The sequence below is a fragment of the Telopea speciosissima genome, chromosome 9, assembly GCF_018873765.1.
Source record: "Telopea speciosissima isolate NSW1024214 ecotype Mountain lineage chromosome 9, Tspe_v1, whole genome shotgun sequence".
NCBI classification, from domain to species: domain Eukaryota; kingdom Viridiplantae; phylum Streptophyta; class Magnoliopsida; order Proteales; family Proteaceae; genus Telopea; species Telopea speciosissima.
In genome coordinates, this window is record NC_057924.1 from 53,259,785 (window position 1) to 53,285,787 (window position 26,003).

Here is a 26,003-nt window from a genome sequence, read left to right on the forward strand (position 1 = left end):
TAAACTTTGTATCTAAGCATTGTAGTACAATAAAGTTTTCATTCTTCCAAACTCTTTTAAGTGTTCTCAAGTTTTCTTCCCTAAACCGTCAAATTGTGGTGATGAGAAACTCACTTAGCGTTAGGAGTATTAAGTGCTAGTGCGGTTGGCTTGATGAAAGACTCTAATAACCTGCCTAGTACGACCAGGTTTCATAACAATGATCCAACCGGCATCTGTCCGCTGTTTACATGACATGTGTCAAGGGAACAAAAAAAAAAATAATAATTAAAAGTGAGACGACCCACATCCCTTGACACATGAAACAGTGTACATAAAGGGATTGAGTTCCTCTTCAGGAAGCCCAACACGTCTAGGGGGCATCCAACCGTTGAACTGTACCGCACACATGCTTAGGTGTGCATCGAAATATGTGTGACAGAGCCCAACCCTTGGATACCCCTAGGCACCACCCCCTGGGCGCTGAGCTCCCTGCTCCTTGAAGAAGAGCCGGATCCGCTAATCCGTACATTAAAGTGATTTAATCACTTCACGTATCGGGAGATTCCCTGGAAGGAACAGGTGAGTATATCGGCACGAGCCGCACGACACGCTCAGCCCAAATAGAATCTCCGATGCGTACGTTACGCTATACTCAATGTGAGGATTCAACGACAAGTCCGATGACTCATTATGTGGGGTCCATCCGATAAATACACTGCGTAAATCTCGTGCTGTGTTTTCCCGAGAGAGTGTTTCCTTCCCTTCCCTTCCCTTCCCTTCCCCTGATCGATCTTATACCTCTACCGTGACACCGTCAAAGGTCAAGCTAAGAAGAGAAAAGCGGGAGAGACCGAGAGAGAAAAGGGTTTTAAAAAAAAAGGAAAAAAAAGAGAGGAAAATCTGTCCCCATCTGAAATATTGTCACCGGTATGATATTCTTTCCGTTTGATGTTTTTTTAGGTCTTTCATCATTAATTCGTTTTTTCATTGTTAATTTATTTGAGTTTATTTTTCTATTGGTGTTTGAACTCCAAAGATCCTGTTTTTTTCTTTCTCTCCCAGGTTTTTAGTTACTCCTTTAACAATTATTTTCGACCTGATAGTATCTTTAGCTATTGTATCCAGAAATTTTCATTACTCTTTCGGAATTTGAGTTTTGAGGCAGGGGAATTGCTATATAGGGGTGCGGGGATGGTACCTAGTTGGCTTTTGGATGTCCCTAATCTTGACCTCTTAAGCAATTATAATTGTGACTGCAATGCGTGCAAATTTTGATTTTGCTAATAAATGCGATTACTGTGCACGAGTGAGATTGATGTATCATGTAACAAAATGTAGTTGGTTTACTTGATTGCTTTTGTTTTCTACTCGAGGGACTTGTATTGCTACATATTGAGGTGAGAGGCTTATTAACATTAGATTGTGGTGTGCAAGTGAAAATGGGGGTGAAGCAAGTTCTGAAGAGCATTGATGCATTTCCTCGAGCTGAAGAGCATTTGTTGCAGAAGACACAGTCTGGAGCAGTGGGTATGTTTCTTTATTTATATATTGTGTTGGTTCTGTGTACCTTAAATTATAAATAATTCAGCAAATCCTTCGTCTGTTCCACAATTATCTGAAATTATCACTTTACACTTTTATGGATTCTTACAGATTTTATGTAGTTGGTTTCACCCACAACCAAGTTTAAGAGTTTCTGTAGGGAGGAAGGTAGTATCTGTTGAAAGGATTGAAATGACGGGAAATATAACCCAATTCAGGCATTTTTGGGAAAAAGAGTTTCTAATGGAACTCCAAGAATTGTTAAAAAGATGCATGCTGCATTGACTCAAAGGACTGCAAAAATGATTAATCTAGTAACTAAGAGCTGTTTGGAGAATGAGAACTCCAACAGCAATAACTCAGCCTTATCCCAACTAAATGGGGTCAGCTACAGGGATCCTTGCCCTCCAATCAGCTCTATTCGAGGCCATACTTGATGCAAGGCCTAAGCTATGCACGTCTTTCCTCATCACTTCTCCTAAGGTCATTTTAGGTCTGCCCCTGGCTCTTTTAGTTCCTTCAGTCTGAATCAAATCACTCATCTGTATTGGTGCATCCAAAGGCCTTTGTTGAACATGACCATGCCACCTCAAATGACTTTCTTGTAGCTTATCATGTATCAGGGCTACTCCCAAACCAGCTCTAATATGATCATTCCTTACTTTATCCTTCGTAGTTTTGTCACTCATCAATCTCAGCGTCCTCATCTCCGCTACACTGAGTTTATTTATCTGATGCTTCTTAATTGCCCAACTCTCTGCACCATACATTATAGCTGGTCGTATACTACAACAACACAACCTTATCCCAACTAAACGGGGTCGAGTATATGGATCCTTTCAAAAACAAAAGAAAGTAAGAGAAACTTAAAAGAAATTGGATAAGCAAGGTAAGTAATGGAAAATGAAAGATGAAAGTAAGAGAAAAAGGACAGCCCATGAATTCAGGAAAATCTCAGCTACATGGTGTTGATAACGTGGATCCTTGCCCTCCAACAAGCTCTATTCGAGGTCCTACTTGGTATAAGACCTAGACTATGCATTTCATTCTTCACAACCTCACCTATGGTCATTTTAGGCCTGCCCCCTTTAGCTCCTTCAATCGACATGAGATTACTTCTCCTTATTGGGGCATTCCCAGGCCTCCGTTGTACATGGCCAAACCACCTCAGCGACATTCTCGGAGCTTATTGCTGATCGGGCCGACTCCCACATTCACTCTAATACGTTCGTTCCTCACTTTATCCTTCCTAGTTTTGCCACACATCCATCTTAACATCCTCATCTCTGCTACACATAGCTTTGCTAGATGACTCTTCTTAACTGCCCACCATTCCGCCCCTTACATCATATCCAGTCGGACAACAATCCTGTATAACTTTCCTTTAAGCTTTAAAGGAATATGTCGGTCACAGTCACATAGAACTCCGGTCGCACTTCTCTACTTCATCCATCTACTTTAATTCTTTGTGAGACATTATCATCAATGTCACCTTCTTTGTGTATGATAGACCCAGATATCTGAAATAGTCACTTGGCGGTATCTTTCGCTCATTGATTTTCACCATGTCATCGTCCCTCATAGTGTTATTAAAGTTACACATCATATATTCCATCTTTGATATACTAATCTTAAAGCCTCTTGTTTCCAAGGTCGATCTCCACAACTCTAACTTAGCGTTAATCACTGCTTTTGTCTCGTCCACCAAAATGATATCATCGGCAAAGAGCATACACCACGGTACCTCGTCTTGGATGTTCTTGGTTAATTCATCCATGATAAGCACAAACAAATAAGGGCTTAGGGCGGATCCTTGATGTAACCTAACCGTTATTGGGAATGCCTTGCCTTGGCCCCCCACAGACCTCATACTAGTCACCACACCCTCATACATATCTTTAATTACATCTATATACTTACTCGACACCCCTCTTCATTGCAAGAACATGCCAGATTAAATCTCTAGTTACTTTGTCATAGGCTTTCTCCAAGTCTATAAAGACCATATGGAGAGATTCTTCCTGCTAACTCTACATCTTTCTATGAGCCTCCTCAATAGGTAGATAGCTTTTGACATGGATCTACCTGGCATAAAACCAAATTGATTCTTTGAGATATGGGTCTCCTTTCTGAGATGGGCTTCAATAACCTTCTCCCAAAGTTTCATAGTATGACTCGTCAGTTTTATGCTTCTATAGTTATTGCAGCTCTGCACATCACCCTTATTTTTGTAGACCGAAACTACAATGCTTCTCTTCCAACCATCAGGCATTTTCCTTGTGATCAAAATCTTGTTAAATAACTTGGTTAACCAACATACCCTACAAACTCCTAGGGCTTTCCACACTTCTATTGGAAGTCGTATGACTGTCCTATAAAATTTTCTTTTAAGTTTTAAAGAAATATGCCGATCACACAATACTCCAGACGCACCTCTCGACTTCATCAATCCTATTTTAGTTACCTGTGAAACATCATCCTCTATATTACTTCTGTTAGAATATTGGACCGTGGGGTTATTTTAGTATTTTTCCCTATCCAATATTACAGTCGGTTGGTGTGGGGTTGTTTATGTAATTTGTCTCATCCTTCTTTTATTATAAATAAAGAGGCTTGGATGTTCATTAATACATCCAAGCATTGAGCTCCAATTCTCACCTGTTAACATGGCATCAGAGCAGATTTGAGTTTGAGTGAGTTCAAATCCCTCTTTATTTTTTCCCACTTCCTTTTTTTCTTCCATTTCTCTCTTTTTTTTCTCTTTTCTCTTCCTGTTTCTCTCCATTGTTACAGGGCATCACTAATGAGGTGATTCATGGATTTAGTTGCGCCTCTCACTACCCCATTTATTAATGACCTAATTTTCACAAGATCGATAGAAGCTGTGCCCCTTCTATCTGCGATTTTTGAAGACTTCAATTTGAGGACCGATTCCTTTTTATCACTGTGGATCAATTTTCCCTTCTTAGAAGATCAAGACTAGCAGGGACTCATTGGACAAGCTTCTATCTTCATCAACAAAATTGCAGCCTCCATCCCTCCATCGATTTCAATACACAGGGTTTTTTCAAAACCTTGACAATTTCGATCTAAGGTTTCTGGCTGGCTGTTGCTGCTGATTTTTGGAGGAATGTCTTCCCAATGTCAAAGGAGAACTCCATCCTATTCTTGGCCTTATCGGCATCAGTTTGGTTTATTTTTCTTCATTGGTAGCTCTCTGCGATTTGGGTTTTCCAAAACCCTGACTATTGTCGATCTCTCTATTGGTTCAATTTTTTTGGGCTGTTCTTTTGAAGACATTCTAATCTGCACAAGAGGACAACTCGACTCTGGTTTGGTGTGTTTCTGCCAGCTGGTTTGTGAGATTTGCTTTCACCTCCATGACTCCATCTGCATCGATTGCTGCAGTCACCATGGCTGGTTCTGATGGACAAGGTTATATTGAGTTTATTCCTTTTGCTGCTAATACTATAAAATTGGATGGATCCAATTATTTGATGTGGTCTAGGTCCACATATCTTGCTATTGCTGGTAGGGCACTTACGCGACACATTACTAGCACTTCTGAGAAGCGGATTGAAATTGGTTCTGCCCAAGATTGATGGATCTCAAATAATTCCTTGGTTATGTCCTATTTACATGGTTCTATACAAGCTGATCTTGCCAGTGGTTATTTACTCTTGGACACTGCTTCTTAAATATGGTCTGCTACAAAAGAAACTTAAGGACAGTTAGGGAATGATGCCCAAGTGTATGAACATCGCAAAAAGATTCATGACACAACTCAGAATGACCTCTGCATTTCTAAGTACTATACTGCCCTCTGCAATTTATGGCAACAGTTAGATCATTACTTGGATTATCAGCCCACCACTGCAACTGACATTGCTGCCTATCAGAAGCATGTGGATAAAATCAGAGTTTATGACTTTTTGGTCAGATTGAATGTTGAATATGACCAGATTCGAGTTCAGGTTCTGAGCAGGGTTCCTTTTCCTACACTGGAGCAGTCCTATGCCTTGGTCCATTCTGAAGAAAATCGTGGGGCTGCAATGTTACACACTCCCACTACTGACCAATCTGCTCTACGGACTGCTGCCGCTGCTGCTCCTAGTGATTCTTCTAAAGAGACTATGAAGTGTGAACACTGTCACAAGCCCTATTACGCCAAAGCCACTTGTTGGAAGCTTCATGGTAAACCGGCTGATTTCGAGGCTAAGCGTGCTGCTCTGGGGTAGTCCAAAAACAAAACCAATCATACTGAGACTATTACCACAGCTTCTACGACTGACACTTGTCTCTCCCAGGAGGAACTTCAGGCATTCAGTCATATGTTACAGGCTTCTGTTGCATCTACTACATCGACTCCTACCAATCTTTCCACCACTTCAGGTTCTAATTTTGCCCATTCAGGTATTTGGTTTGCTGATCATTGTGCTTCGGTAGTATCCACTCCTTGGATCATAGACTCCGGTGCCATTAATCATGTGACTGGATCCTCCTGCCTTGTTCATCGATATTCTTTCACTTATGGGAAAGACAAAGTTCGGGTAGCTGATGGTTCCTCTCCTCTGTCTCTGGGAAAGGCTCTATCAGCTGCTCTCCTTCTATCACTTTATCCTCTGTTTTATATATACTTAATTTCAGTACTAATCTTCTTTCCATTAGTAGTCTTACTCAAGACTTGAATTGTAAAGTGATTATTTTCCCTTTCCACTGTGTTTTTCAAAAGCTGGCAACAAGGGCGACGATTGGGTGTGGTCAAGTACATGGTGGATTGTATCTACTTGATGATAGTTGTCCTCCTCCACCCAAGCCACCATCTCACATTCAACAGAATTCGTTGGTCTCCTCTAAACTTCAACAATGGCATAATCGATTAGGTCACCCCCTTTTAGGAACTTTATCTCATTTATTTCCAGCATTAGTTAAGGAATGTCATGGGGATGACTTCTTTTGTGAGGCTTGTGTTCTGGCCAAATAGACACGTTCAACTTATTCTCTTTTGAATAAAAGAAATATTTCCCTTTTTAGTATGGTTCATACTAATGTGTGGGGTCCTAGTAGTAAACCTTCCCTTTCTGGACATCGTTGGTTTGTTTTGTTTATTAACTGTAACTCTAGGAGTACATGGATGTATTTAATGCACAATAAAATTGATGTTTTCTCATGTTTTCAACATTTTCTTAAGTTGGTTCAGACCCAATTCAATGCCACTCTCAAAATATTAAGGAGTGACAATGACGAAGAGTATATGGAAGGTCAGTTCCAAAATACCTTGCTGCCCATGGGATACTCCACCAAACTAGTTGTGTTGATACACCTGCCTAAAATGGAGTGGCTCAAAGAAAAAACTGCCACCTATTAGAGGTGGCTCGGGCTCTTATGTTTGCCCGTAATGTTCCCCCCTATATTGGGGGGATGCTGTTCTTACTGCAGCTTACCTTATTAATAGGTTGCCTACTTAGGTTCTTGACTCCCGTACCCCAACTAACCTCTTACATGACTCCTCCTTTATGGTTCCCCCTAAAGTTTTTGGCTGTGTTTGTTATGCTCGGGATACTAGCTCCCCTGGTAAACTTGAGCCCCGTAGCATTTATAGCATTTTCTTAGGCTATTCTCCCTGTCAGAAGGGTTACAAATGTTACTATCCACCCACCCGTCGTACTTTGGTGAGTATGAATGTCATTTTCCATGCCCTTTCCTATTATCATACTCACCTCTTTAGGGTGAGAGTTCTAGTGAAGATGTGTTGACCTTTAAGGTTCCTTTTGAGGCTCCAGTGTATAACCAGCATGAACCCAATCCTCTTGTTTCTCACAATCCTTCTACTGGAGAGGATCCCACATAGGGGGGAGACCTTGGATACTGTTAATGATGAAGTTCCTGTTCAGGGGGAGCTCACTCCAACCTAAATAACCATTAGTGAGTTTTAAAGGAGAACTAATGACTCTAATATAAAAATCTATCAGAGCGGATGTTCCAACAACAAGCAGCTTCCATCCACTGCTATACTAGTACCCATCCAGTTGCCTACTCTGGATCCGGATCATCCTTCCACTCCATGTAAGACCCCTTCTTTTGAGTTACCTATTGCTCTTCGCAAAGGTACTAGGACTTGTACTCAACATCCTATATCTCATGTTGTCTCTTATAATTCTCTTTTTCCATCCTTTCGTGCATTTGTTTCTTCTCTTTCTTATGTTTGTATTCCCTAAAATTGGCAGGAAGCTCTTATAGATGGAAAGTGGAAGGTAGTAATGATGATGGAAGAAATGAGAACCTTACAAAAAAATGATACATGGGATCTTGTGGTCTTCCTCCAGGGAAAAGACCAGTTGGATGTAAATGGTGTTTGTGGTCAAACAGAAGGTAGATGGCATTGTGGACCGATATAAGGCACAACTTGTAGCAAAGGGGTTTACTTAGCCATATGGGATCGACTACCAGGAGACCTTTGCACCTGTTGCAAAACTAAACACTATATTGTGTAGTAAATCTGGGGTGGGATTTACAACGGTTGGATGTGAAGAATGCCTTCCTCCATGGAGAGCTTGAAGAGGAGGTATATATGGATATTCCTTCTGGTTTCTTATGTGACAAAACCAACGGCAAGGTTTGCAAATTGAAGCGTGCTTTGCATGGATTAAAGCAGTCACCTCGTGCTTGGTTTAGAAGATTTCACAAGGCTATGGTTTTTGTGGGATATAAGCAGAGTAATGCTGACCATACTCTGCTTATAAAAAGGATTGGTAATAAAGTCACCATTCTCATAGTCTATGTTGATGATGTTGTGGTGATCGAGAATGATGGTGATGAGATCAACAAGTTAAAGACTTTCCTTGACCGTGAATTTGAAATAAAGGATCTCGGGAAGTTGAAGTACTTTCTAGTGATAGAGGTTACTCGATCTTCAAAGGGCATCTTTCTCTCTCAAAGGAAGTATATCCTAGATCTATTATCTAAGACCGGATTGTTAGGGTGTCATCCTTCTAATACACCTATGGAGGCTACTACGACACTCAAGGAAAAGGAGGGTGAACCGATTGACAAAGGTCGCTATTAACGGCTGGTGGAAAAACTTATCTATCTTTCTCATACACTGTCGAACATAGCTATTGCCTTGAGTTTGGTAAGTCAGTTTATGCATGATCCTTATTCCTCTCATATGGATGCTGTTCTTCGTATTCTTCGCTACTTGAAGTCAGCCCCGGGGAAAGGAATTCTTTTATCTCCTCATGGTCATCTCCGAGTGGAAGCGTATACCGATGCTGATCGGGCTGGTTATTTTGATAGAAAGTCCATATCTGGTTATTGCTCCTTTGTAGGTGGAAATCTTACCACTTGGCGTAGCAAAAAGCAGAATGTAGTGGCAAGGTCTAGTGCTGAAGCAGAATTTCGTGCTATGGCACAAGGCATATGTGAGTTGCTATGGCTTAGAGGTTTATTGCAAGATCTTGGTGCTCCTGTCCGTTTCTCAATGATGTTGTATTGTGACAACAAGGCTGCTATTAGTACTGCTCATAATCCTATTCAGCATGGAGTTTGATAGGCATTTTATCAAGGAAAAGCTTGAAGAAGGATAGATCTGTGTTCCCTTTGTGAAGTCTTCTAATCAAGTAGTTGATGTATTCATTATGGTTTTAAGTGGAAAAGTCTTTCATCCTATTTTAGTCAAGTTGGGCATGTTTGATGTTTATGCTCCAACTTGAGGGGGAGTGTTAGAATATTGGACCATGGGGTTATTTTTGTAATTTGTCTCATCCTTCTTTTATTATAAATAAAGAGGTTTGGATGTTCATTAATACATCCAAGCATTGAGCTCTAATTTTCTTCTGTTAATACCTTTATTTATGATTGAGCCAAGATACCTAAAATATTCACTTTGCGGAATCTCCCTCTCATTAATTTTCACCATGTCATTATCCATCCTAGTGTAGCCAAAGTTACACACCATGTACTCTGTCTTCTTTCTACTTTTCTTAAAACCTTTTGATTCCAAGGTTGATCTCCATAACTCTGACTTGGCGTTAATCGCTGCTTTTGTCTCATCCACCAAAACAATATCGTTAGCAAAGAAACATACACTAAGGAACCTCATCTTGAATGTCTTTGGTTAAATCATCCATGATAAGAATAAACAAATAAGGTCTTAAAAAGCTGATCCTTGATGTAACCCAATTGAAATTGGGAATTCACTAGTTTGGCTCCCCACAATTCTTATACTTGTCACCGCAAATCATACATATCTTTACTTATGTCCACATATTTACTTGAAACACTTCTCTTCTTTTGTACTTGCCAAATTATCTCTCGAGGGACTCTATCATAAGCTTTTTCTAGGTCAATAAAGACCATATGGAGATCCTTCTTGCAATCTTTAAATCTTTCCATAAGTCTCCTAATTAGGTTAATAGCTTCCGTTGTGGATCTTCTTGGCAAAAAACCAAATTGGCTCACCGTAATAATAGTTTCTTGTCTCAAATGGGTTTCAATAACCCTCCCATAATTTCATAGTATTACTCATTAATTTTATGCCTGTATAGTTATTGCAACTCTGAATATCACTTTTAAAAGGGCATACTCAGTGCACGAGGCTCGCGCCACTGCGGGGTCTGGGGAGGGTCATAATGTACGCCCTTACCCCTGTTTTCGCAGAGAGGCTGTTTCCAAACTCTGAATATCACCTTTATGTTTGGGAAATAGGAACTAATCTTCCATATTGCGCTTTAAGTGTTAAATGGTCCGCTCTTTCTTTTCCATTTATACTTCAATGGAATAGTATTACTTTTTTGGAGGAAAAATGCTAGCATGATGGTTACAAGACATGATTTATCAACCATTAATTTAATTTTAGTACATCTGATAGTTATTTTCTACAGATACTACATAGTCATGAAAAAAAAAAAAACAATAGATCCAGGAAATTGGTTTATAACTCTTGAATATTATTTCTCAAATAGCATAGGGGGTTCCAAGTCAGCTGAATTTCTTCCTCCGTTTAATATCAACTCATTTAATTTGTGTTTTATTAGTTGTCTTACAATTTGTAATTTCCCCCCTTTATTTCAATCAGTTGCTTGCTTTTATACCTCACTTTTCAACATTTTTAGTTTATTTGTACTCTCTCTCTCTCTCTCTCTCCATCTACCTATCTTGCATGTGCGTGTGGGCATGTGTGCATTCTCCCTCTCACTCTTTGCAAGTCCGTCTAGATTTTGGGGATTGCTATGTTCAACACTTTGTTAATGTTAGCATGTGGCACCTGTGTTTGTGTCCAGATATCATAGACTTCTATTGTTTTCTTTAGCAGTGTTTTTATATACTTTTTGTGAAGAATTGACTAAGTTGTTTCTTCTACCTCTCTTTTTTCCAGATCTATTCAGTTTTTGTCATTGGAGTATAAACTTTCTGTTCTAACAAATGATGAGTTAATAAGATGACCAAATATAATTGCACTAGAACTTATTTGGTGTACTTCCTTGGAAAATTGATTTATTCCAGGAGATTGGTTACAGCAGATGTCCTCAACTTTTATATTCAAAGAGAATTGTTGCTATATGTTCTTGAGTTGGGTGAGAAACTAGGAAACATATTTACTTTGTGGACCAAGAGAGGACTATGTTTTAACCCGCAAGACATAGGGTGTTGCTAGTAATTGTTCCTCTCTTGCACATTGATGGGTTTCTAGAAGCCTAAGGGATTTTAGGTTCAGAAACTCAGTTGAAAACCAGAATTGCAGTGAAGGGAAAAGACCAGATTCAAGAGAAATTAAATATCTGACGATCATCAACTCAGATTAAAGTTAAACCATAGTCGAAGGTCTGATTTATGGAGGTGAACAACTCCTTATAAGATGAGTCTGATCAGTAGTTATAAAGATATCCTATTAGGGATAGGATTCTTTAAAACAGAATTTCAGAATTGACTACCGATAGCAGAGCTTAATGGGCTTTAATTAATGGGCTTTAATTAAAACAGTAATCAAAAGTGCTTCAAAACACCAACAGATTTCAGCAATAGTATAAGGATACTAATCTGAAAGAGAGAATCAAATCAAATCTCTTAAAGGAGTAGAACTAGAAATCTAACTAGAAGTAGGATTCTAGGAAAACAACACAAAAAACAGAATAAAATAAGATTTGAAATTCGTATGATAAAAAACTGAAATTCCAACAAGTAGGTAATGTAGTTCTAGATTGGTAGGAGACCAACTAGAAGCCAGACAACCGGTATCTAACTTGAATGGTAGTTTGGCTAGGTCAAAACTAGGTAAAAAAGTGTGAGAATAGAAACCTTTCCCTCAGGCCTCTATCTCTCAGAGTTGGTATTTCAAAGATCGAGAGTGGTGCCTCCATGCATCTCTGGCTTGATCACTAGCACCCGTTGGGGGTACTTCTTCCTCTAGTCACTGCCAGGGTCATCTACAGTTCGGGGCTTCACAAGCAATCCATGTTGGTGGACATCCTTTGCTTTGATGGTTGGGCTCTTTTTCCTTTCCCCCAGTTGGCTGCTATTTGGAATGTCTTACCTTCCATCCCAAGAACTACTGGCTCAGGTGATATTGTTTCTTGGTCTCCTTCCTCTTCGGGGCTGTTTACTTCCAAGTCAGCTTGGGATCTCATCCATGCTTGTGCCCCTATTGTTCCTTGGCGCAAGTTGGTGTGGTTTAGAGGCCATATCCCCCCAGCATAGTTTCACGGATTGGAGGGTCCTCTCTAACTGCCTTCCAACACAGTCTTTCCTCATCCACCGGTAGATCCATGTTCCTCCATCTTATCTGTCTTTGCTGGAATGCCACGGAAGACATTGATCATCTCTACTTCGATTTGGTCTGGCCTTCTTGATAAATGCTTGCTAGAAGAAGAAGAAGGATTTTAGCCTTTGAGAGGGAATGGATTTGGGTAGATATGACCTTCGCTGGGAAGTCTACCTGTGATATGGTGGCTAAGCTCGCTTTTGGAGCAGCTGTCTCTCACATTTGGATGGAGAGCAACCTAAGGAAATGCCGAAATGGTCTATGATTTCTAGAACTGATCAACAGATTTGGGACTCCATTGTCTTTGATGTCAAATGTGAAGTGTTTGGGCTCTCATCTAGATGTTTTTACTCCCCAAGGAACAATCATATTGTTGTATCCTAGGGTCTCTCCTCCTCCTTGATTCATCCCCCTGGTCCCTCCGCTTAAGTAGTGTGGGGTTTGTGCTGTAATTTCTCTTCCCCCCCGCCCCCCCAATTCGGGGAGCCCCTTGTTCCCCCTTTTTTCCTAGGAGGTTCTTTGGTCTCTTTCCTTTTGGTAATGAATTATTATTCATCAAAAAAAAAAAAAAAAAAAAAAAAAAAAAAGAACTTGGTTTGATGGTGGATAAGATGAAGAATGGAAGAAAGATCGATGGATATGAACCAAGCATCTCACCTGGAATTAGGATGAAATCTCATCAGCCCTACCTTAGCATCTTACCAAGGGTTGCACTGCATCCCACAACACTATTTTGAATCTCACAGAATATATGGAGCAAAGCCAAGCTTTATTCAATATTAAAAACCGTGGGGGCTCAATGGCCTTACATCTTTTAAATAGAAACTATAAAGTGTACTTACAATAGGAAAGGAACGTGTATTTGAAATAGGAAAGAGAGAAGTAGGGAACTTTATGTGTAATAGGAATAGATGTCCCTTGTAACAAAATAACTAGTTAGAAGAGGTGTCCCACATGATTAAAAACTCTATCCAAAGTAGGAATAAGAGTTCTATTCAGGCAAGACTCTCCTATCCTTAACAACCAATGAAATAGCAAATTAGCAATAATTTATGAAATAAAATATCTCGAACTAAAAGTAAGCCTGTGTTCCTACTTCCTACCCATGATTTGGGCCCATTAAAGTGGTCTATTACAAGGAAAACCCATTAGACTAAAGGCCCACCACATATATAACCCAACCCTAGGCTTATTTTTGCAAAAATTAGCCCAGTTCTGTGTTTTATCTGCATCACACACCCTTAGGTATTTGAAATCTGGTGACTTCTTAGAGTGTACCCTCCCCCGCACATGGGGGACCCTTTTTATTTACTCAAATAACAAATTGAATTTTTCGAAATGAAATAAAAAGAAATTAAAGTTTTTATATGGACTAAGAGGGTGCCTTATAAAGTTCAATTCTTCCCATTGACTGCAAATCGGATGGGATTGTGGGTCAATCACCTACTCTTGAATTTTGTACCTCCCAATTGTCTATATTATTTGCTTGAGTGATGGAGAAACTGTTCTCCACCTTATTCTTCTCTCTTCTCTTGCTTATAAGGCCTGGACTGAGATTTTTTTTTTTTTGGGGGGGGGGGGGGAAATAGGCATGGGCTGATTTTTCACATGATGAGATTGTGCTGGGCTGGTGTCTTGTTGGAGAAAAAATGCAGTTAGAAGCAATGTAAACAAGTGTCGATGCAGTTAAAAGGTGTTTTTTTTCATCAGGGTGGACCTGCTTAGATGGTGGTTTCTAGGGCTGTGGGTCATCTTTTCTATTAGGTTTCTAATGATAGAGAATTCAGAGGGTTGCAGATTGCTATTGTTTTCTGAAATGGAAAACTTTCCTGGGCTTGTGTAGCACAATAACATACTTAGTCCTGTCTTTTGTGGGGATATCTGATGTCCGTGATAAATTCTTTTACTTGGAGAAAGAGGCAAAAGGGGGGTGGGGGGAAGAGAAATTACTCATAGTGCTTTCTAACTACCTGTATTATTGACGGGAAGCAACATGATCCCTCTCCCCCCTGGCACCCCTGCTCCGCCACCTCTCGCTGCACCCTCTGGCGCCATCTCCGGTAATACCTCCACTCCCCTTCCAGTTTCTATTCCATCTCCCACCTTGTCGCATCCCACTTCCCCCCCTGTTCCTTCATCCAGTGATCATCTCACCACCTCCCACACTGTTTCTACCTCTGGCCCCAAACATTGGTCATCCCTGTTCCATCAAGCATCTACCTCTCCTCTCGATACCTCCCTCCATTACACCAAACACCCCTATAATGGCGAGCCTTTTGCCCTCTGCCCAAACTCCATTCTCTCCCCTGAAATCTCTAAATGGACTTCCTGTCTGGTTGGACACTTCTTGGGTGCCTGCCCCTCCTTCAACATCGTCAAAGCCTCCCTTACCAAGCAATGGAAAGTCGCTGGCTCGCCTGACATCCACCTTCTCGACTCTAGTGTGTTCTTCTTCAAGTTCTTCTCTGACGAAGCAAAGTCTCGAGCACTGGATGGAGCCCCTTGGATGGTAGGTTCCAAACCTATGTTCCTCCGACAATGGCAGCCCCATCTCCTCCTCCATAAGGTCGACCTCAACACCATTCCCTTATGGATTAATCTCCCTGGTCTTCCTCTGCAATACTTGACCCAAGAAAGCCTTAGCCGTATAGGCTCGGTAATTGGCATTCCGCTGCGCACAGACCTTCGCACCCTCAAACAGATTCGTCTCTCCTTCGCCAGGCTTTGCGTGAACATCTCGGTGGATTCACCTCCTCCATCGTCTATCTCCATCAAAGAAAAAGACGACTTCTGGTTCGAATAGCCTGTGAGATATGAATGGATCCCTCCCCACTACCAGCATTGCAAAATTTTTGGACATTCTTCAGTAGACTGCCATGCCATGATGTCCCTTGCCATGGCAACCCTTGACTCTGTTCGGAATCCTCTCAACGATTCAATGGCTTCTACAGCAGCACCGCAGTCGCCACCCTAAGAAGCTCATCTCCCCACATCGACGCTATCGGAGCTGCTTGCTTCTGGCCTCCCCCTCAAAGACTCCGTCATCTCTACCGTGACTAGTTCTGATCCTCCCAGGCAAGAGAGTCGTGGACGAGAGCCCTTGAGACACCCTCGCAATCGACGCCGTCTCAGCCGCCGGCACCAAGGTTCCAACAGAATTGATCCTCGTCTTCCTGCCTCCGGCACCCCTGTTTGTTTGACGATGCAGCCAATCCCTATTACCGAGGCCCCTCAAGCTCTTGCTTCGATACCTGCGCTCGAGTCTGCCTCCTCGATTACTGAGAAGGTCTCCTCAATCGAAGAACTTGAGGCAAAGAACCTCGCCATTAGAGCACTCCCTGACATGGATCCATTGACATCTCTGCACTAGCTTTCTACTACCCCCTCTGAGCTTGGAAAAGTGACTTTTTGCTCACCTACCCCCACTGTGATGTCTTGCAGTTCCCCTTGCCAGCTTGAGCATCCTGCAGGTGCTTTTGTTGCGACCCAGACGAAGAACAGCCATTACCCTTCTCTCGCTTCCCCTCTTTCTTCCTCGCTCATTGCTTTTGTAGCCCTTCCCATTTTGGACCACCCTCCACTTTCGGCCTCTTCTTTGTCCTCTTTACACCCTGCTTTTCCTACCTTACTCCTGTTACCCTCTTCTTTACTTGTTTTACCCCCTGCTCCCCAACCGGCCTTTGCCGTTAACCATTTCAAACGACAACGGCCTTATTACTAAACCCCTATCCATCTCTAGCCTTTTTGGGCCTTCCACCCAAGCCCATGACCCCCCACTTAATACCCTACCCAGCTTCTCAGTCCAATCCATGGCCCCCCTCTTAACCCAGGTTCCAACTCAGTCCTCTCTCCACCCCAGGCCCAGCTTCCCGGCCCAACCCTCTGCACCCCTATTAATACAGCCCATCCCTCCCTAGCCCCTCCTAACCTACCCCCTCCCAGCCCAAGCCCAAGCCCTGCCCTTCTTTACCTATTACCTGCCCATTTATCAACCCCCAGCCCATCTTCTCACTCCCTCACCCGATCCGTTTCCTCCCCATCCCTCTTAGAATTTCCCCCATTGCCCCCCTCCTTCAGATCTGTCCCCCTCTCGGTCTGACCCGCCCACCCCTCCCCCCTGCAAGCCTCTTGTCCGCAGCCCGGTTCTTGTCTTCTCCCATCGTCGCTACCGAAGCACCCCCCGGTGCGCTTACTGCTACCCCCTTTCCAGTGCTCATGTCTGCAGGCTTCATTTGGAATGTCAGGGGTCTCAATTCCCTGGCCAAACATCAGGAGATTAGATCCCTCATCAAGTTCACCTACTCTTCTTTCAGTGCCCTTCTTGAAACTTGAGTTTTGCAAGAAAACGCTTCGCGCATAGTTGCCTCTATAGCCCTCTCTTGGTCCCTTCTTTCAAATTACAATCATTCCCCCATCGGTCGGATTTGGTTCCTATGGGACCCTTCCAAAATGAACATGTCCCTAACCCATTCCTCTTCCCAGTTCGTCCATCTTAGCTTTTCCATTCCTAGCTCCCATTCCACTTTCTTTCTTACGGTTGTCTATGCCTGCAACCAAGCTACTGATTGTACTTCCCTTTGGTATGATCTTTCCCTACTCAAAACCTCCATGGACTCCATTCCTTAGGGTTTAGGTGGTGACTTCAATGTGTTGCTATCCCAAGATGAGAAATTGGGTGGTAGACCCATCGACTCATCCTCCGTCCTTGCTTTCAACGAGTGCTTAGAAGATCTAGCCATCGAGGACCTTCGTTGGACTGGTTCTCCCCTTACTTGGAACAACCGTCGCATTGGCCCTGATCGCATCGCCTGCAAGCTTGACTGATTCCTCTCCAACGAGGCTTGGCTCTCCTCCTTCCCCCACTCTCTTGCCAACTTCCTACTCCAGGGTCTCTCTGATCATTGTCCTAGTCACATCCTTTTCCATCCCTACTCCTCCTTTGGCCCCAAGCCTTTCAAATTCTTTGACATGTGGACCTCCCACCATCTTTTCGTCCCCATGGTTCTTAAGGCTTGGCGCTCTCCAGTCTCCTCCCCTTCTCCCGCTTATTGCCCTTGCCAGGAAGCTCTGCAACACAAAAGCTGCCCTTAAAAACTGGAACCTCTCCACCTTTGGTAACATCAATTCCAGGCTTTCCTCCTGCAAATCCAACCTCTCCTCCATTCAGTCCAGACTTCAATCTGACCCTCTCAACTCTGATCTTGCTACTGAGGAAAATCTCCTCTCTGAGGAGTTGCATTCCCTCTCCTCCCTGGAGGAAAGTTTCTTGCGCCAAAAGTCCCGCATCAAGTGGCTCAAGTTGGGTGACTCAAATTCTGCTTACTTTCACAGGTCTCTGAAAGTTAGACTCAACTCTAACTCCATCACCCTCTTGCATTCTTCTGATGTCTCCCCCCTTACCTCGGTTCATGATATCAAATCTGCTACCATCTCCTTCTTCTCCGACCTGTTCAATCCCCCCCTTATCTGCTCCCTCTATCTCCCCTGATCTCATCAACAAGTTCCTCCCTCCCCTTGTTGCGGAATCCCTCATTAGTATTCCCTCTGATGATTAGATGTCCAAGGCCATCCACTCCCACAAATACAACAAAGCTCCCGGTTCGGATGGTTTCAATATGGTATTCTTCTTGAGTTACTGGGACTCCATCAAGGGTGACCTCTTCAAAGGCATTCACAGTTTCTTCTTCAAGCCTAGTTAGCTGCCCTAGGTCAATCAGACATTCATCTGCCTCATCCCTAAAAAAGAGGGAGCCAGTTCTCTCTCTGACTTCAGGCCTATCTCCCTCTGCAATCTCATCTACAAATTCATTGCCAAAATCCTGGCCAACAAAATCAAGGCCGTGATCCCCTCCCAGGTCAGCCCTAACTAGTCCGCCTTCATTTCTGGCGAAGCATTGCGGATAACATTATCCTTTGTTTGGAAATTGTGCGGAGACTCGACCGCAAATCCCACTCTCCAGCTGCCCTTATGAAAATTGACCTCCACATCTGTGGAGTGCTCTCTCAAATGGGATTCCCCCTGCCTTCGTTCGCTGGATTCATGCTTGCATATCCTCCCCCTCTTTCTCCGTCCTTGCCAATGGATCTGCTGCCGGATTCTTCCACTCTCGAGTGGGCATCTGCCAAGGTTGCCCCCTCTCCCCCTTCCTGTTCTCTCTTCCCCTGGAAGTCCTCTCTTGTAGCCTCCAATCCAAGACTGGCCCCCATCTCATCTCTCCCATTCCTAAATGTAAGCATATCAACCTTACCCATCTGGCTTTTGCAGACGATCTAATGATATTCTCTAAGGCCTCTCACTCCTCCATCTCCGCTATTTTGGATTCCCTCCACCTCTTCGAGACCCTCTCGGGCTTTCGCATTAATCTCCTCAAATCCAAAATCTTCTTTTCTGACATTTCCGATCAGGATAGAGACTCCCATCTGCACCTGACCGGCTTGTCCATTGGCTCCCTCCCGGTTAAATACCTTGGCCTTCCTCTCATTCTGGCCAGACTCTTCTATCATTATTGCACCCCTATGTTGGACAACATCCGCAAACGCCTCCAGCTCTGGAAAAGCAAACTTCTTTCCTACGCTGGTCGTCTTGTTTGCATCCGCTCTGTCCTTCAAGCTTCTAACATCTACTGGAGTGGGATTTTCGGTTTACCCAAAGCCACCATCAAGGCGATGGAGCGCCTTTTCTGCGCGTTCCTCTGGAAAGGGACTGACGCTTCTAGATTCCTTCACCCTGTTAGCTGGAAGTCTATTTGCCTTCCAAAATCAAAGGGTGGTCTTGGGATCTGGCGTATCAAGGACTCCAATACTGTTGGTATTCCTAAGCTGATCTGGAAACTCTCCTCCCGTCATGATTCCATCTGGGTCTACTGGGTCTACTCCCACCTTCTCAAGTCTAACTCCATTTGGACTATTCCCATCCCCTCTGATGCCTCCTGGATCGGGAGAAAGATTCTTGCCCTTCGGCCCCTTTCCCTCCGTGGTATCTCCTCCTCTATTGCTCACGGTTCCTCCACTTCCCTCTGGCTTGACCCTTGGCACTCCCTTGGCATCCTTTACTGTGTCCTTGGCCCCAGGACGAGCTACTCTTCTGGTCTTCCAAAAAATGCCCCCCTCTCCTGCCTCATCTCCTCTGGATCCTGGTCCTCCCCTCACTTCAATCCCTCTATTGTCTCTCGGATTTGGCCTGCTCTCCCCCCCTCCCCCCCACCCTTGTGGACAGAATCCTTTGGTTGCCCTCCCCAAATGGCCTCTTCAGCACCAAATCAGCTTAGAACTTTGTTCGAACCGCTGCCCCCATTGTACCCTGGCGCAACCTAGTCTGGTTCAAAGGCCATATACCCCGCCACAGTATTACAACCTGGAGATCCCTTCGTCTTTGCCTTCCCACACAAGCCTTCCTCATTTACCGTCACATCCTTGTTTCCTCTGCCTGCTCCCTTTGCTGGAATGGTCTTGAAGACATCCCCCACCCCTCTTCTTTGATTGCCCTTTTACCTCTACCATCTGGAAAAAAGCCTTTTCCTCCATCTGGCACTGCAACAGGAGACCCCTCCCCTTTGACAGAGAATGGCTTTGGGTGGCTAATTCCTTCTCTGGGTCATCGATATGTGACACCATTGGAAAGCTAGTTTTTGGAGCTGCTATTTATCACATTTGGATGGAGCGAAACCTAAGGAGATGGACTTCCAAATCTCGATCTTTTGATCTGATTTGGAAAGCCATCTCCTTTGATGTCTCTTCCAAGCTCAGCCGTGCCCGCCTTCGTGTTGTCAGGGACTCCCCAAGGAATAGGCATATTGCAGTCTATTGGGGTCTTGATTTGTCCTCTCTTTTTTCTTCCACCTCTGCGTAGGTTGGTTTGTTGTTTCGTTGTTGTTCCCCCCCCTTCTCATTCACTTGTATATTCCTTTCTCTTTCCTTCCCCCTCCTGGGGAATGGTAATACATATTTATTCACTGAAAAAAAACTACCTGTATTATTTTTGGTTCCTTTAATTGGTCAGCAAGATAGTACAATGTGTCCTTCTCTTTGTCTGGTAGGACTTCATCCTTTCTATCTGGGGATTAATAGAGAGCTGGAAGGCTTATTATAATCATCAGATTCATCTCCTTGATATTTGAGTGTGGTATATTTTAAGAAGCCTGAGAAGTTTGTTGGAAATGATTTTTCTATTCTGAAAGTGATACTTTATTGGACAGGATTGTTGTCCCTACTTTTGATGTCACTTCAATGTTTTCTTGTTATGGAAATTTACTGAAAGCTTGATTACCAAGCCACAAACAGTATCCAAACCAGAAACAAAGTTGGAGAACAAAGTTAACCAGCAGATTTCATTTGCATTTTAACTTTTTCGTCATGAAAGGAAAGGCTGTTTGGCTTTGCTACCTAGTTCAAATCCTCCCTCCTTAACCAGACATGCTCATATTTTATGCATGTTGAATGGCTGCTTGAAAATATTTTCCCAACCTCAGTAAATTTATTTCTTCATTTTTATTGCTTAATAGGATTAGATTTGCTTTTCTGTTACTTGAACTTATTGCCTTAAATTTCTTCCTCTTCCGTTTTGTAGTGTCCATTGTTGGTTTAATCATCATGGCTACATTGTTTTTTCATGAGCTGAAGTACTATCTTACAACATATACAGTACATCAGGTTTGAGTCTAACTTTTTCTTTTTGCTCTTTATGTATTATGCTTCACCATTGTTAGATATTCATGGGTTGTAGATGATAAACTTCTCTAGAAGCATAATTCTGCTTGCATCTGGTTGTAGTTAGCAAGTCTGGTTCCTTAGATCATCTGAGTTATCTTTGTGGTTTGCATGTTATGTTTCAGATGTCTGTCGATTTGAAACGTGGAGAGACTCTTCCAATCAATATAAATGTGTCATTCCCTTCTCTACCTTGTGATGGTTAGCATTTCTGATTCTACTTTCAATTTTCATAGTGAGGATTGTGTTTCTTGCTGATTCTGTTGACTAAATATTTGTGAAAAATCTTTCAGGCATCAAAAGATTAATGCGATTTCTCATATGTTGCAGTTTTAAGTATCGATGCTGTTGATATGTCAGGCAAACATGAAGTGGACATTGATACGAACATTTGGAAGGTATGGAAGTGTTTTATTCTTCCAAGATCTTTGCAAATTGAACTTGATATGTTTTCTTTCTGTTTGCCGATACTTAACAAGACTTCCTATTTCTTGCTCTGTTTGGATTAGTGGTTAAGGCATTCATAAAGGAAGGGATACCTATAATCTGGCAGATAAGGCTGCAAGAGAGGGGTTAGGAGCTTGTGGATATTGAACCATGTTGTCATTTCTATTCCTTAGGGGCTCATGTATTTGTATGATTCTTTTGTGATTGCACTCTTGTTCTCTTAACTTTTGTTCACTATTTTTTTTTTTCAATTGTCAGATTCATTTTAGTAAAGGAGTCTTGTCACTTATGAATTTTTTTTATATAGGCGTCCAACAAATTACTGTGTATTTAATTGCCATTAATCATTGTTCTTTGTTTATCAGTGGTCCTTGACATGTTTTTTCTTCTCTCATGAAGTTCTTGTTCTGCTAATGATTTGATACTCCTTCCAGCTACGCTTGAATCATGATGGCCACATCATTGGCACCGAATACTTATCTGACCTTGTTGAAGGGGGTCATACTCACAAACATGGTAATGCTGTGGTGGCTCAGCCATCCATTCTTATATTTGGACAATTTCTGGTAGAGTTTTTTTTTTAAAAATCTTAGCTTCTATGATCAATTAAGTATTACCTTTCCCATTTGTTATGTATTGGTCTTTACTAAATGGATTAGAAGGCTGTGAGCCTGTCACTTTTTCATTGCACGATATAAGTTATGCGTGTGTGAGGTTCCGTTTTTAAAATGTTTTTTCTGGTTCTGTTTATATTTTTTTATTGTCTAATAGGTTTAAGAATGTATATCTCTTCAATAAAACTTGTGTCTTTGTGGCTGTACTGTAGCTGGACTAATGGTAACTTTTCTAAACCCAGTGCCTGCACTCATGTTTATCTGGGTTCAGGCTAAATCCAAGCTGGGTTATGGTATTCTAGCTGCATGTAAATCGAATTAGGCCTGTGTTGGTTAATCAATTGTCACCGTCGGTCTTCAACACTTCAACTGGTCCCATTGCCATATTTTTATTGGGACCAAGTACTCTTTGGGCGACCTCTTCCTTCCTTCCTATTCTCTGATGAGCATAAGGTCATAGACCTTGGGATTGACCAGATTGGACACTAACAATCGTGAGAAAAATTGGTCAAAGTTGACTTTTCACAGATTGTCAGGGTATAATTGCCCTATTGGCCAGGATCAAGTGGATCAGCATTCTCCAGTCCCAAGAGAAATCAGGGGATAGGAAAAAATGCACCCTATCAATCCTGAGATTTAAAACCATGGATTGGCCGTGGCCAAATGTAATAGCAACTAAACTATTTTCTCTGATGTAATCACTTTTTTTTTTTTTTTTTGATGAAACAGAAGAAAATATATTTCTTAAAGAGAACAGAAAGTTTGTACATCATACAGAAAAGTGGGGATGGGGGTTCTAGTAGTGATTGTAAAGAGAGCCAAAGAGCGTAGGGTTCTAAACCAGAGATTGTTTTTATGCCTGATAATTACATTTGAAAAGTTTGAGGTTAGTTCGGCAAGTTCAATATAGGGGGGTAGGAAGTTCCAGGGGATACACATATCGCCTCGGTGATTCAACAAAACCTGAAGATCATAGTTGTTTATCCAAATTTCTTTTGAGGTGGATTTTATCCCTCAAAGCGTGTTTCGACCCCTGCAAGATTCCAAAAAGCTCAGCCTGCATTTTGTCGGTCGAACAAGAGAATCCTGCAGATGTTAAAACACTCTGACCATCAAGCAAAAAGCAATACGCCCATCCTGTTAGTCCTATGGAGGGTTCAAAAAGACCAGTGCAGCATAGGACAGGTAAGTTCATTTCGTGGTTAGATGGGGAAGTAGAGAGAAAATCATTTCGTGTGCATATAAGTGGATCAATTAAAAAAGTATTTATCTGTGGAGGAGTTAAATTTAGATCCCTCATCCATCTAGATATATTTGAAAGGACTGGGTTGGGGTTAGTCGTAGCTAGACCCCGAATTACTTTGTTTCTTACATGCCAAATGAAATAACATGTTATGGTAACAACAGAGAAAAACCATGATGCAGTTGGTTTACCCAGGGCTTTAGATTGAAGGAGGGAAGCACATGGCTGTGCCATACAAGAGCTGCTTAGGTGCTCTGTTCTCAGTCCGAGGGCTCCACAGGCCCAGATACGCTTAGTCCATTCACAAGATAGAAAGAGATGCCAGTGGGATTCATTACGAGCACCACAGAAAACACATGTAGACTCGATCAACCAAGTGGCCTGGCTTTCAGGCTATTACACATCCAAAGTGGTCCAGATCAATGCATGGGATAGCTATGATTTGATCATTTTGCAGGATTTATTTTTGTCATGGATCCAATGCCTTAAGTTGTTTGCTGTGTGCTTCTGCATTTGTAATGAAATAACTTCTGTTGTTACCTTTCTATTGTAGAATAATAACATCTTTAGTTGGATTTTGCATCGAGGTATATAATTGATTGTTTTCTTGTCTTCAACAGATCATGACAAAGAAGAGGATGCTTCTCAAAAACCTCAGTCTCATGGTTTTGACCAAGATGCTGAAAATAAAGTCAAGAATGTGAAGCAAGCATTGGCCAATGGGGAAGGATGCCGAGTATGTCTTGAATCCTAAGACGCATTAGGGTGGTCAATGCATTTTATATCTTTATTTATGTTTTGCTTACACTTCTGCAGGTTTTTGGGATTTTAAATGTTCAAAGGGTTGCTGGAAACTTTCATATTTCTGTTCATGGGTTAAACATATTTGTTGCCCAACAGGTCAGTTCTTGTTATTAAGGTTTTGGGAAAAGGAACGCTAACCGGTGCTGTGTGTGGGTGTGTATCTGCACCCAGAAACAGCCCGGCACAAAAAGACTGCCGCACCCCTGGACCTTTCCACCTTTCCAGGGCAGTGTGGCGGTCTTTTCGCACCAGGCTGTGTCTGGGCGCAGGTACACGCCCACACACAGCACCGGTTAGTGTTCTTTCACCCTACGGTGTTATATTTAAGAAGTATTTTATTTTTGAAAGGAATACAAATCAAATTTATTTAGTGATTTTGATGGGAATTTTTCCAAAGCCATATAAAAATTACTGTGATGTAAGTAAAGAACACTGAAATTGAAACCTGAATCAGTGAATAGTTTGGTTTCAGCTTTGACTGTTATCAGGAATGGAATTAAGGTTTGATTCGTTGCTTGCATCTCTGCTATTTGTGAAAGTATGCTCTCTTGTTGGTGATTGTACATGGGCAGCATATTGCTGGTCTGCTGTGGTGCACTCCAGAGTTTAGAATAGAATCTAGATGATCATAGAGGTAGGGACCATACTTAGAACCCGGATCCAAAAATTTAAAATTTGAAGGAAAATCAGAGAACTGGACAAAATCTAGAAACTAATGCAATTTGGAAGAAAAACCAGTTATTCTGGTATGTATCAAACACGACCTGAGAGCTGTATTTATGAGTAAATAGGTTACTGACTTCAGAAATCTGAAAGAAGAAGAAACAGTAAACTGAAACTTAAGAGTTAAGAAAGGACTGAACTCTTTAGAAACCAAATAAACCAAGCTCTTACTTTGTTAATGGAGTCGCCCAGACCTGTAGAGCAGTCTAAACCAGGAAAATAATATTCTAATGGACTTTGAATGGTACAACAGTTTTGTTGCAGAGAACTCCCAGAAACGGAGCAGAGTTTGAACTTGCAATGTATAGAAGATCAACCTCAGGTCTGAAACCCGAAATCGATAATCTTAACAACAGAACCTTAACTGCCAAGTCTGAGAGGAAACTAAAAAGTATCGAGAGGAGATATGTTGTAAGGAAGAAGGGTGAAAAGTGATCAGAAAAAGGGTATCCGCCCTTGTGATAAAGAAGAAGAATAGAGGTGAAATAAGGAAGAAATAAAGACTATCCATCTTGGTGTACTGGGAAGCCAACTTAAAGCTTCTCTGTTCCAATGCTTGTGCATCTAGCTGATGGAATGCTTGGTGGCCGACTGGCCGCCTGATGCAATTTATCTTTGAAGGTAAGGAGATTATTGGTGCATTCATATTTAAGAGGAGGTCCACTTGATAATCTCTCAATGATTTGTCGAATAATTTTTTGCAACTCTCAATGAGTCTCAGAGTTGCAAGGGGGGAAGAGGAGTGCACAACTACAGTACCAGTCACATAGGGCATAGCCAACTAAACTTCTATTCAGGTTTGTTCTCTCCAGATGAGCTCTCCACTACCCCCTCCCGCTCGACCTCCCATTTCTCCGTCACCCAACCCCTCCCCAACCATTGTTAGGCCTAAGCCCTGGTCCTCCCTCTAGTTCTGGGCTCTCTCTTCACTATTTCAAACCTTCCATTGACAAGTCTTCCGTTCCGCGTATGCTCTCTGCCCTCAAAATCTTTTTTCTCCAGAAATTTCAAAATGGAAAACTTGCCTTGTCGGCCATTTCCTTGGCTCTAGGCCATCTTTCTGTATTTTTAAATCTTCTCTAACCAAGCAATGGAAAACTCAAGGTTCATTGGATACTTGTCTTCTGGATAATGGTTTGTTTATATTCAAGTTCTTCTCTGATGAAGCCAAAGCTCGAGCTCC

The 26,003-nt window shown here is 42.2% G+C and overlaps 1 protein-coding gene across 1 annotated transcript in view; it reads left to right on the forward strand.

Moving 5' to 3' along the window:
* Positions 1-800: 800 nt before the first annotated feature.
* Positions 801-26,003, forward strand: part of LOC122641016 (endoplasmic reticulum-Golgi intermediate compartment protein 3-like) — a 51,757-nt gene continuing 26,554 nt past the window's right edge. The window contains exons 1-8 of the mRNA XM_043834329.1: positions 801-909; positions 1,417-1,509; positions 20,850-20,932; positions 21,115-21,190; positions 21,320-21,387; positions 21,871-21,952; positions 23,914-24,029; positions 24,110-24,193. Coding sequence (XP_043690264.1) covers positions 1,422-1,509; positions 20,850-20,932; positions 21,115-21,190; positions 21,320-21,387; positions 21,871-21,952; positions 23,914-24,029; positions 24,110-24,193 — 597 coding nt within the window. The 5' untranslated portion in view covers positions 801-909; positions 1,417-1,421. The remainder of the gene's footprint in view (positions 910-1,416; positions 1,510-20,849; positions 20,933-21,114; positions 21,191-21,319; positions 21,388-21,870; positions 21,953-23,913; positions 24,030-24,109; positions 24,194-26,003) is intronic.